The 13,663-nt window shown below is 37.4% G+C and overlaps 1 protein-coding gene across 12 annotated transcripts in view; it reads left to right on the forward strand.

The window, feature by feature from the left end:
• Nucleotides 1-13,663, forward strand: part of MCF2L2 (MCF.2 cell line derived transforming sequence-like 2) — a 207,885-nt gene that overhangs the window by 72,088 nt on the left and 122,134 nt on the right. For 11 of the 12 annotated variants that reach the window (XM_074367088.1, XM_074367109.1, XM_074367099.1 and 8 more), the window contains 2 exons: nt 5,614-5,730; nt 8,700-8,849. In XM_074367088.1, coding sequence (XP_074223189.1) covers nt 5,614-5,730; nt 8,700-8,849 — 267 coding nt within the window. The remainder of the gene's footprint in view (nt 1-5,613; nt 5,731-8,699; nt 8,850-13,663) is intronic. The other variant, XM_074367118.1, reaches the window with a different exon arrangement.

Raw genomic sequence — 13,663 nt, forward strand, 5'->3', positions numbered from 1 at the left:
GCTCAAATTGTCCCAGATTTGGCCAGTAGGCACCCCTTCAAGCTGGCTCGTGTGTCCTTGTGACATGCCCCCATCATTTTTTGGTCCTTCCATTCTGATCTAATATGATGTTCCAGGCTCATCTCATACATACAGCCCTGTAGTTAGCCATTTCTCTGAAGGGCCCTGGTTCCTCTAAATGGTGAATTAGACCAAGATCTAGATGCTAGGTGTGCTACTAGTTCTCAGGTGTCTTTACTGCTAGGCTCTTTCAGCAGAGTGCACATATATGTACATATATTCACATATACACACTTATTTATAATTATATACACAAACATTAGGTACATGTATATACAGATGTAGATGCATATATGAATATGTGTATTTGAGAAGTCATAGAGTTCACACAGACCATTTTATGATATTTTAGACCATTTATGATATATAGAAGAAAATAGCATATATAGTATGTTTTCTTTTGAACAAAATAGGAGGGGCATATATATGATTGTATATGCAGAGATTACTTTAGGAAGGATGTATAAAATATACAAGTGACTGGATGAAGTGGCTGCTTCCTGGATATAGAGCTGGAGGCCTGGGGGGAAGGATGAGAGTCTGTTTAGATAGACTCTTTTTCTTTTTGAATTTATTATTACCTACACATATTGTCTTTTTGAAACCAACAACAATAAAAAAACACTTTAATTGAAATTACTCTGAGACAATATTTAGCTAGTCTCACTGAAAATTGACCATCTCAAACAAGGGATTTTTCTCATTTTTTTCTCTTTTCTACTATTCTCTCTTTTGGTTCCATTTTATATTAATAATCAAACTTCTCCCTATACTTTGGGTATTTACCAGACTCAAAATGAATTTCCCAATTTTTTTAAATGCTTATTTTATTTATTTATTATTTTTTAAATGCTTACTTTAAAGTATTTGAGTGTATAAGGGAAGTGTGAGCCGTGAGTTTTGTATTGCTTTCCTGAGTTGGGTGACATTAATATTGGAGTAGAGATGTTGACTTACCAGAAGTTAATAAACTTGCCATAATCCTCACAAGCCTTCTTCTCCTTCAGAGATGAAGACTAGTCAGTTGTTTCTTGTAATTCAAAAGTTTTGGCCTTTGAACTGAGCACCTGACCAATGTCATACATCTCTTCCTGGTTGTGTATGAAACACACCTCTGTGAGTGATACAGATAATATGTGTACAGATCCGTATGTGATTTATGCCCTGCTTTTCATGTGGTGCATCTACACTAAGGAGAGAGTGAATGTCTGGTTCGTCTTGATACTATGTCTTTAACTACTTCTATTCGTGGTAGTGCATGTACTTTTAATTTTAAACTAAAATGAACTTTTTAAAAAGCTCTCAGTCACCCAAAGTTGCTTAAGCAACTATGGATAAGACCATAAATGTATACTGAAAGTGTCTAACAGCTGTTCTAAGAATGTCCATGTTGGAAGTGGTGTGACGGTGCCTCCACCGCAGGAAATGAGGAGGAGGCTTTGAAGGAAGAAGTGTCTCATACTCACAGGTCCCAGAGATGGGGGTCACTGCATGCTATGCAGGACTACAGGGGAAGCACTGAGTTTTAGCCAGGAGGCAGAAGCAGGAGGGAAAGAAAGGCATAGGACTTTATAGGGGTTTCCACAGGTAAGGCAAGGCAGGGCAGGGTAATCAGCTTTGGACTGGCTGGTTGGAATAATTCTGTCAGGCTCTAGGGCAAAGGGGTTTGTTGCCTGGTACCTGGCAACTGATTTAGGGCAAGGGAAATGTTGTCTTGCTGTGTGAGAGTTAGTTGAGAAAGTATTGTAGAGTATGGGGTTGGGATTGTTTGGTTTTCATATAATAGAAGTGCTCCCTCCAGTCCTTTTTTAAAAATCTCTAAAAATTAACTAGCTTCTCCCCAGTCAGTGAGGCCATCAACGCCAGAATATCAAGAATACAGAAAATAAGATAATATAGTTAATGTAATTGGCCTTGTGATAAAAGGATGCCAAATAGACAGATATAGAATCTAAGAAAACTCAGAACAACTATTTTAAGGCCAAGTTTACATTCTCAGTGTGTCCTCTGAGTTTGATGAGCAAAATTATACTGCTTTTTCCTGTGTTATGTAGAATTTTAAAACTTTTTTTCCCTTTTGACCCTGTAAAGATTAAAAGAGGGGGGAAAAGTTTAATGATAAAGCTGCATCTCTTTCATCTTTTTCATTTACATACAATAAAATTCACTCTCTCTGATGTACAGTTGTATGTGTTTTGAAAATGCATGGTGTTAGTTAACCACCACCACAGTAGAGATGCAGAGTGGTTCCATCACCCCTCAGCATCTCCTGATGCTGCCCTCTGTAGTCAGCTCTTCTCCCTACTGTAACCCCTGGTAGCCACTGATCTGCTCTCTGTCCCTATAGTTTTGCCTTTTCTGGAGACTGCCTTTTGAGTCTGACTTCTCTCATTTAGCCTAAAACATTTGGACTTCATTTGTGTTGTCAGTAGTTCTTTCTTTTTGCTACTAAGTATTATTCCACATAATAGGTGTACCAGTGTATCTATTCACCAGGGAAGGACATTTGAGTTATTTCTAATTTTAGCAATTAAGAATGAAGTTGCTTTTTTTGCTGGACCATATGGTAAGTGTATGTGTAACTTTATAAGAAACTGCTCAACTGTTTTGCAGAGTGTCTATACTATTTTGTATTCCCATCAGCAATGTATGAGGTTCTATCTGCTCCATGTTCTTGCTACTCATGGTATGGACACATTTTTCTGAGACATTCTAGCTGGTGTGTTGTTGTATCTCACTGTGGTTTTAATTTGCAGTTCCCTAATAACTAATAAGGAATCTCTTTTCACATACTTCTTTTCCATCTGTATGCCTTCTTTGGTGAAGCATTAATTCATAATTTTGTCCCCCGCCTTTTAATTGTATTGTTTGTTTTCTTATTATTGAGTTTTGAGTGTTCTTTATATATTTTTGATATAAGCCCATTGTCAGTTATGTGGTTTGCAAATATTTTCTTTCAGTTTGTGGGTTATCTTTTCATTCAGCTAACAGCATGTTTTGCAGTGTAAATGTCTTTCATTTGGATGAAGCTGAGTTTATTCATTTTTCCTTTAAGAGTTGCGCTTTCTGTGTTGTATCTTAGAACTCTGCCTAACACAAAGATTTTTCTCCTAAGACTTCTTTTATGTTTTCTTCTTCAAGTTTTATGATTTACATTTAGATCTGTGATCCATCTGAAGTTAATTTTTTAATAAAACAAGAGGTCAGGGTCCCTTCTTTTTTGCATATGGATGTCCAGTTATTCAAGCACCATTTATTAAAAATGGAATTATTTTTCCATTTAATTAACTTTGTACCTTCATCAAAAGTCAAATTAGTGTTTTCCAGGGTTCAGGGATGGTAGGAGGGGGGACAGATGTGACTTTAATGGGTAGCACAAGGGAGATCTTTGTGGTGATGGAATAGTCTGCATCTTGATTGTACTGGTGGTTACATAAATCTACTATACACACATTACATCAGTATCAAATCCTTGTTTTGATATGATTATACTATAATTATGTAAGATGCAATTATTGAGGGGGCGGGTAACTGGGTGAAAGGCACATGGGACCTCCCTGTGCTATCTTTACTACTTCCTGGGAATCTGTATTTACTTCAAAATAAAAAGTTAAAAAAAAATCATAATTGTGTGAGTCTATTTCAGGACTCTATATTATGTTCTGTTGATCTGTTTGTCTATCCTTTGCTATTACCACACTCTTGGCAGCTAATTTTTAATAAACCTTGAAATCAGGTAGTGTGATTTGTCCAACTTAATTCTTTTTCAAAATTGTTTTACCTATTCTGTGTATTTTGCATTTCCATATGAATTTAGAATCAGCTTGTCAATTCCTACAAAAATTTGATTGGGATTGCGTCGAATCTACAGTTCAACACTTAACAGTATTGAATCTTCTAATATCTTCCTTTTGTTTCTAATGTTCACTTTTAGCTTTCAATTTAAAATTCCTCTTGGTCTTCTAAAGCTAAAGATGAGAAAGCAGAGTAGAGTTCTGGCAAGTGTGGAAGCACATACCTCCCTCTCCTGTTCAGTAAAGTGGGGCAGAAGATGTGCTGCCTGGCAGGATAGGGTTCTGAATCTCTAGCCTGTGGGCAAAGTCACTTCTGCCTAATACCATGTTGCACATAGATATTTTTCAAAATTTCAAGTGTTACCATAGCAACTAATGTTCTAAGAATTAAAATACATTTTTAACTTGGTCATTTCTTGTTATGTGTCTTATAATCTCTAATTTTAGAAAGACTAAAAATCTTTTTAAAATTTTCAAAATTGGTTTAAAAAATTTGGAAGGGAAAGACAGAGATGAATTCAGTTGTTTTTTTTTTTCCCTTGCTCTCTTGTTACAAAAATAATTCTTAAAGTCCCCAAACTTTTTTCCAGAAGTGAAAGAGAAAGGCATGGGACATGCAGCCTGATGAGGTTAGCACAGTGATGTGTAGAATCAAACCACTAAACCTAAGTTCCTTGAAGGCAGGGCCTGCTGTGCTTACTTTTATCCCTCAGACCCTAGCATTTATGAAGTTGAGTTCAGGTTTGTTGAATGAGTAAGTCAATTTTGTTTTCACCTATAGACTTTGAGCCCTAACTTACAGTCTTTTCATCCTGAAGTGGAATTATCAATTGACTAATACTATATAATTAGAGAAGAAAGCCTATATTCTCATGCTCTTTGACCAAGAATCTGTTCTAATGACGTACATGTTGGATATGACATGGTAAAGTCAGTGCTGCCACAGGAGGAAATGAGGGAGAGGCTTTGAAAGAAGTTTAGTATACTCACGGGTCAAAATAATCAACGAAAGTCATTAGTTAAAGGCTACAGTGGGGGTGTGTTTTAGAGATAGGAGTGACTAGAGGGTGTGGTAGAGTCCCTGGGACTGGAAACCAGACCACACCCTGGGCAGGACCACTGCAGAGGAGAAGAAAGGGACAGTTTGCAGAGTGTCATCCTCTAGATATCTGCACACTCTTTCATCCACATGGGTGTGTTCGTCAGCAGGCTTGTTAATTTATGAAAATCTACTCCCGATCATCTCCAAATCTCCATGCAAGATGAATGGCATGGCATATTACCATTTTTCATGGAAGGGGCATAAGTATGGTGAATCTTTTCAATCCACACTCTTCAGTGGGTCCCTCTGTTCTAATTTTGCTCTGATATTCACCAGCCTACCCTTCACTGGGTTTTTCATTGCAGATTGTTAGGTCTCAGCACAGCACTTGATTTCAGTGGCTGAAGGGTAGACTTTAGCCTAGGAACTTTTGACAAAAATTCACCTAAAGCAAGACCGGACTTCTAGGTAGCTTGTAACTGAGCTCCCTGATCCAAGTCACCATTTTGTCACAGACTGTTCGACACTTTGCTATTTCTCATTCAAAGGGGGAAATGGAAAGGGACTTTAAAATATATCTCTGCTGGATGTGGTAACCATCTTTGGATATAAATGCCTGATCAGGCAGCAATGAAGTACTATTTAAATAACAGTAGAATCTAGATGAGCCACTTGTTAATTATCTGTGAGGAATATATTAATTTTTTTCTGCTATAGATCATTATGTTAAACTCCATTTCTGACCTTCATGGCTACATTGACAAAAGCCAACTGACAGAGGACTTAGGGGGAACTTTGGAATATCGCCACAGTCAGTGGATAAATCATCGAACTGTAAGTACCAATTAATGTGCCCTTTTCAGTGTCTCTCCTGGGTTTCCAGAGATAGAGGACTTAAAAATCAACTGTTGGGTAGTCACTGGTCATGACTCCCTAACATCAGGAAGGGTGGGGTTTCTAAGCCACAGGCTGGGGGAGAAACAGGGTGGAAGAGTCTAGGCCGGGTAGGGGCTTTTCCTGCTGGTTACCTTCACCCCACCTCACTTGCTGGTATGAGGGTTTTGGAGGCCTTGATTTAGACTGCACCTGGCATGTTTGCAAAATACCAATACCCTGCTGTACCTTAGAGAATTTAGTTTACTTGCTCTGGGATGGGTCTCAGGCATCAGGTTCGCAAAACTCCCCTGATGATTCTAACGTACAGGCAGATTGAAACCCACCAAGTCAGAAGAACCTGCCTGTAAATGTTGCCACCATTGCTTATTGTCTGACCTTGGATGAGTTTCTAAGCCTCTCTGAGTTTGTTTGCTCTCCTCTTAACAGGGGACAAACACAGTGGTTCTCAGCTGGGGCGTGGTCCTGGTTTCCAGTCCCAGGGACTCTGTCACACCCTCTAGTCACTCCTGTCTCTAAAATACACCCCCACTGTAGCCTTTAACTAATGACTTTCACTGACATTTATCAATGTCTTTAGACAGACACTTTTTATAGTCATAATTTGGGGAGAGAGGTTTTACTGGTCTATACTGGGTAGGAGCCAACAATGCTACTAAACATCTTATGATGCACAAGACAGCCCCCCCACAGTAAAGAATTATCTGGAACAATGTAATAATAGTGCCAATGGTGAGAAACCTTGCACTAACAGATGCTGCCTTAAGGTTTGCTGTGGGGAATAAGTGATATCATGTCTATGAAACAACCTGGCATACAGTATTTTATTCTTTCCTAATGACTCTTAGTGTTGGTTATCATGTTAAACTAGAAGGGTCAGTAATATTGATGAAAAAGTAAGACTGAAACTCAGCAAATAATAAGTGTTTCTATATAAAGTTGTCATTCCCCTTTCCCTGCCCTCCTAGCCCCGCACTTTAAAAAAGATTAGGTTTTCTAAGCAAAATGAGAAGCCCCCTTCCCACCCTGAGGATAGCTTGTGGTGTCAGCACATCTGTCTGTATGTGCTCACTTTGGAAACATGTTCAATATTTACTGATGAATACCGCAATTACATTTGATTAGGTAGAATTCACCCTGTTTTAGAATGTAATGTTTTGTTTAAAAAAAAAAAACAAGGAAATTTAAGAACTAAACAAAAATAGATATCTAGCAACATAACGCATTCATTTCAAAGCTACAGATTCTAATCCCTCTCACTTCTGTGTATGCTGTGTAATTTCAAGGGAGGCACGTTTTTTCCCCAAAACCTAGAGGAAAGTCCATGACCTGAGCAAGAGCCCCTTAAAGTTCTCTTTAATTTTACCATAATAATGGTGACTCCAAGAGAATACGATTAAAAAACAAAAAAAAAGGAGTGGTGAAGTTTTTCACAAGCATTTAATTCTAAGTAAGTCTAAATATGAAAGATAAGGAGAGAAGCTGACTATTATAAGTGTGATGATGGTCATCCCAGGATGAAGTTTCATTAAATCATATGAAACATGGAACTTGGAGTGCTTCTAGGCTTGCTTTCTTCACTTCCTAGAGTTTTATTTCATTACTTTAGTAACCAAAAGAACTTACTGTCCCATCAGCTTTATTGGGCTAGCCAGCTCTCCCTTTTGCTCTAATTTCTCTAACAATCCTTTATTTTATTGTGTTGTTCATGTTTTTCAAGTTGCCTCTAATCTGTTTTGAAACAACACAAATTTGCAACAAATATAGAAAAAAAAAAAAACTGAAGCACCTTGTCATCAAAACCAAAATTGTTCTCTAAGAACTTAGAGAGGTAAATAAGACTAAGGTCATGAAGACTGATTATTTAAAGACAGGCATGAACAGCATGTACATACAGCTCCCCTCCCACCAGGCTTAGTTTGTACTTATAGTTTATGTTTGTTCAAGTGTAAAACATATTGTAGCAAACTTTTAAAAATACAACTAATCCTGAAGCAGAGATAATTCTTCACATGCCTTTTGCAAATTTTCTGTATACATTTTATATACACATACATAATTAGAAATATAATTATATATATGCATATACATATTATTTTATATATTATGAACATATAAATCTTTTTTGGTAATAGTGTGCTTTCTGGATGTCAGATCTTTGAGACTCATAAAAAGTCAGAACTAAAAAGAACTTCAAAATTAATTTATTGCAATCACCCTTATTTTACAGATCAGGAAACTGACCTTCAGAGTAAAGAAGTGTTTTATCCAAGGTCATATGATCAGGTAGTGGCAGAGACAAGACTAAGGCCAAGCGCTTTTTAATCACCCTATCAGGGTCAGGTCCTCTGTGCCATTTTCAATTAGTGATCATTAATAATCATCAATTAGTGATTATTCACTAATCAGACACATGGAATCAAGTTAATTTGTTAATAGAACCCATGACAGGAAACCTCTGGCTTTCCTCTATTTCTAGAATGTCATTTGCAAGCCTTACACCTACTTCTCTTAGTTCTTACTGTTAATATTGTTACACTTGTAAGGTACTCAGCTGTGCCCGAGATCCTTTCACATTTGCCATTTCTTCTGATCCTCAAAAAAACTCCTGCAGAAAGAGAGCAAATATTGGTTGAATCTTGCCTTCTTTCTTTCCTTCCTTACTGCCCAAGTAAGATGATCTTGGGCAATTCGTTGAACCTGTTAGAGAGCTTCAGTTCCCTCTTCTATAAAATGGAGATGAAAAGCCTTCCACTCTGGATTATTTGTCTGAGATGATAGACAAATCTGTAGCAGTAAGTGCAATGCATGGCCCACTGCAAATACTCAGGAAATGGCAGCTAGTTCTCCTCTCCTTTTGTTAGTGAATGTTAATCCGTCCACATTGTTATGATTGTCTGACTTTCCAGGCCATTGAAAACTTTGCCTTGGCATTAAAGACTACTGCCCAGATGCTCCAGACTTTTGGGGCCTGCCTGGCCACAACAGAGCTGCCCAGAAGTGTGCCATCCAGTGAAGACCTTCTCATGTCCCACACAAGGCAGCGGGGCCAGTTACAGGTGAGTGGTCCATGATCTCCCAGAGGCCTACCTCTGTGCTGGCAGGTGGTCAGCTTCCTGGAGAGTGCTGGGAGCCAAATTATAAGTTAAGCCCTCTTCTTCCCCCTTCTCCAGTGACTTGGCAGCCTCTAATCATCTTCAGTCCTCTGGATAGGCAGTACGTGAAGAGAAAAATCTCTTAAAGACTGGGTGGTGCATGTGAAAGGATTGCAGGTGAGAAGTGTGAGAAGCAGCACCTCGAAAAGAAACTCATTCCAGCTTTGTGCTGGCGAGACAAGGTGTGTGCACATCCCTTCAACGGCAGCACTCCTGTGATCTGCTCAAGACAGAGCAAGATATAATGGGCTGAAATTGCAGGGAGAAAGGGAGGGATGGGAGTTGGCTTTTGAAGCATAAGCTTTCTTGAGGCTGTTGTGAAGTTTGGGGGCAGACTAATTAGCTGGCTCACTGCTTCGCTCTATCAGGGATATGTCTTTTTACCTGGGGCCAGTTTGAGAAAGAGGACTATGAAAGGTGCTCTGAACTGAGTTTAAGGAGAGGCACCTATTAAGTGATTCATAAAAGCAGGTCAGAACCTGCTGGGAAGGGAGCTTGACAGACTCTTTCAGGTCATGCTGTAAAGGGAAGTCTTCTCAGGACTTACTGGATGGGTGGCATCCTCTTTCTGCCTTCACAAGCACAGTAAGGCCAAATCCATTATTTCACCAGAACGCAACAGGGCAGCAAACCAAGGATTGAATGGTTGATACATCTTAGCATTATGTGTGTTCTTGCTGGGTTGGCTTAAGAAAAACTGAACTCTTTTATCTGTGACACAAAATTTGCAAAACATTTGCTTTGCTAAGTGCTTGACTTTTTTTTTTATTCAAAATATATTGACTGTCCACCACTACATACCAAGAAAACAAACAAAGAAAATGAAAACTCAAAAAAATACATAGTTTAGGTAGGGGGGTTGAGGCAAACTAATTATTCCATGTGTCAGGGATCACTGTTTAATTCTGTCTTTAAGGTTCTTGATAATTAAAAAGAGTTCAAAATTTATTCTCAAGAGTAATCAAAAGATCTGGTTTGAAACTATAGAAGCCTGAAAGCATCCTGGAATTTTTCCTGAAAATGCCTCTGTAAAGGTTGACCTTTTTCTTTGACAAATATTTCGGCCAAGTTCACCTTCCATAGTTCTTGGAAGAGACAATGCAGGGTGTGAAAGTCTGGGTTGAGGGTAGCCTCTGTGAAATCTGCTGGAAAAGGGTTGGTGGTCCAAGCCCACAGGTCACGTATCTGAGGAGTGAAACTAGCTAGTCAGGTCCTGCTGTAAACGTGCAGTGAGCGTTCCCAGGAAAGGCAGATGAGTGGGTGTCTGTCATCTCTACACAGGCAAGGAACTCCACAGGGGTAAAGGAAGGGAAAGACTCAGTCTCCAAGATGGTGTAAGGACATTTTCTTGTGCATATTGACCAGCTGTTCTTGGAATTAAAACATGATTATGCAAGTCAAATCATTATGCTGTACACCTTAAACTTACACAGTGCTGTATATCAGTTATATCTCAGTAAAACAACTGGAAGGAAAAAAGAATATTAAGTGAATTTGGGTTAAAAATATAAGTTATTCTATCTTTACTTTACTAAGTAATATTAATATTCACTTAAACACAATACAGAGGATTCCTTTTTTTGTGATTAGTAATTATTGGCCAAATTTGATTTCTTTGTTTTTTAGCTTGTAAATTAGAAGCAAAAATTCCAAAATCATTGAGCTAGGTTTAGATTTTTCCTTTTTCCCATCCAAAAATGCTTTCAAGAGAGAAAGGGTTTATATTACAAAAAAAGGACTACTGTTTAAACATTTATTAATAACTTAGTAGTTTTGTGATTATCTATGCATTATTTTATTTTACTTTTATTAGTGTTTTACCTATTTTTTAACCAAAGTTTCTATAACTAATTGAATAGGTTTTTTTTTTCCCATTTGGAGAGTATCTTTTCCAAGTGAAAAAACAGTATGAGATTTAGCCTCAGAACAGTGAACTTTTAAATCTATTTAAATATCTATAGAAGTTACAGTGTATGATTTAAAGCTTTCTCCCAGCCTGGAAAGTTTTTGTCTAAACAGCATGACATTGAGAGATTTGGTTTAATTTCTTGATTTCCTTTCTCTGATGGATCTTTGAGAGCCCTTATTTTATTTTATTTATTTTTTATTGAAGTACAGTACATTTGCAATATCATTAGTCATTAGGGAAATGCAAATCAAAATGGCAGTGATATACCCACTAGGAATCCTATACAGTCTGACCTCTGTATCCATGACTCTTCATCCAAGGATTCAACCAACTGTGGATTGAAAATACTTAAAATTCATCCTGTTAATGAGGTCTTCAGTGACTTTGTATTATTTAAAATTTGTCTCTCCAGTTAACCTAGGGTCTGTGTGACTGCCTCCTGTTACTCTGTGTCCCATAATACAGCCCTAAAAAAGAATGAAATAATGCAATTTGCAGCTACATGGATGGACCTAGAGATTATGACACTAAGTGAAGTAAGTCAGACAGAGAGAGACAAACATATGATATCACTTGTATGTGGAATCTAAAAACATGATACAACTGAACTTATTTACAAAACAGAAATAGACTCACAGACAGAAAACAAACTATGGTTGCCAGAGGGGAAGGGTAGGGAGAAGGGATAAATTAGGAGTTTGGGATTAGCAGATACAAACTACTGTACATAAAATAGGTAAACAGCAAGGTCCTAATGTATAGCACAGGGAACTATATTCAGTATCTTGTAGTAACATAATGAAAAAGAATATATATATATATGAATCACTATACAGTACACTAGAAACTAACAGAAAATTGTAAATCAACTATACTTCAATAAAAAAAAGTAGAAAGTATAGGAAAATGGCATTATTTTAAAGAGATGCATCCTGAGGCATTTAGGGGACAAATAGCATAATATCTAAAACTTAATTTCAGTTGTTTGTTGAGGGGATAGTTATAGAGAAAGTTAAAGCAAAATGGTTAAATATTAGTAATAGATAAATCTAAATAGAAGGGGATGAGTGTTCATTGTATTATTCTTTCAACTTTTGTGGATGTTTGCAGATTCTCATAACCTGTAGAGATGGGGGAAAATGTTACCAACATATGCCACATACAAGAAAAGGGAAATTGCTCCCTCGAAGTATTTTACTAAGTGGGACAGTAAATAGAGCAGTTACCTATAACTAACTCAGCATAAATCACACTTTTGCATTTATCATCCCACCCAGCAATCTGCTCAAAATAGGGACAGCATAGTGCCAGGTACTTTGGGGCACAGAATAGCAGAAGGCAGTCACACAGACCCTACATTAACTAGAGAGACAAACTGTAAATAATAAAAAGTCACTGAAGACCTCATTAATAGGGTGAATTTTAGCTAGATTTTGAGGAATGGACAGGATATGAATATTCTGAAAAGTGAGAGACAAAGAGGTCATAAGTAAAGATCAAGAAGCAGAAATAAACCAGGTCTGTTTGAAATATGGATCCAAGTAGAGCCATAAGGAGAATTTCTGTAGGAAATTTATTCATTCCTCAATTTTTATAACACCTAGGTTTTATGAATACAAAAATATGACCCTGCAACATCTGCCTTCAAAGAGCTGACAAAGTACAACTGGCTTTAAACAACTGGCTCTGTATCTGTCAGTTCCTCATTCAAAGATTCAACCAACCTTGGATCAAAAATATTGAGGAAAAAAAAATCTAGAAAGCTCCAAAAAGCAAAACTTGAATTGCCACATGCTGGCAACTATTTACATAACATTTGCATAGTATTTCCAACTATTTTTATAGTATTTGCATTGTTTTAGGCATTGTATGTAATCTAAAGAGTACAGAAAGATGTGCATAAGTTACATGCAAATATTACACCATTTTATATAAGAGTCTTGAGTACCTACGGATTTTGGTATCTACAGGTGTCCTAGAACCAATCTCCCTCAGATACCAAGGGATGACTGTAGTAAAAAAGGTAGATAATAACAAGTTGTTGGTGAGGATGTGAACAAATTGGAACCCTCATACATTGCTGGTGGGAATATAAACTTTGGCAGGTCCTCAAAATTTAAACATAAAGTTACCATATGACTCAGCAATTCTACTCCTAGATAGATACATAAGAGAATTGAAACATGTTTCACACAAAAGCTTAAACAAGTAAAACATGTTCATAGCAACATTGCTCATAATACTTAAGAAGTGGAAATGACCAACATGTCTGTCAACTGATGAATGAATGGACAAACTGTGGTATATATATCCATACAATGGAGTATCATTCAGCTGTTGAAAGGAATAAAGTGCTGATGCATGCTATGCATGTATGAACCTTGAAAACATGCAAAGTGAAAGAAAGCAGACACAATAAAGCTGCATACTGTATGATTCCATTTATATGAAATATCCAAACATGGGCAAATCCATAGAGAAAGCAGGTGGATTAATGGCTGCCAGGAGCTGGGAAGAGAGAGAAATGGAGAGTGATTGCTAATAGGAATGGAGTTTCTTTTGGGGGGGGTGATGAAAAATGTTCTGGAAAAAAACCTGGAATTATACACTTTAAAAGATTGAATTTTATGGTATAGGAATTATATGTCAATTTTTTTAAAAAGAAAGATTTGGGGGCTCTAAGACAATGATAAAATAACCACAAACCCTACACAGATATGTCCTTTCTTGCACTGTTTTTGATGGCCTTGCAAACATTCTCCGCAAAACAGCTCTTCCTACTGTCCTTTTCCATGCTGGCTTTGGAGGC

This window comes from Camelus bactrianus, chromosome 1 (assembly GCF_048773025.1).
Source record: "Camelus bactrianus isolate YW-2024 breed Bactrian camel chromosome 1, ASM4877302v1, whole genome shotgun sequence".
NCBI lineage: Eukaryota > Metazoa > Chordata > Mammalia > Artiodactyla > Camelidae > Camelus > Camelus bactrianus.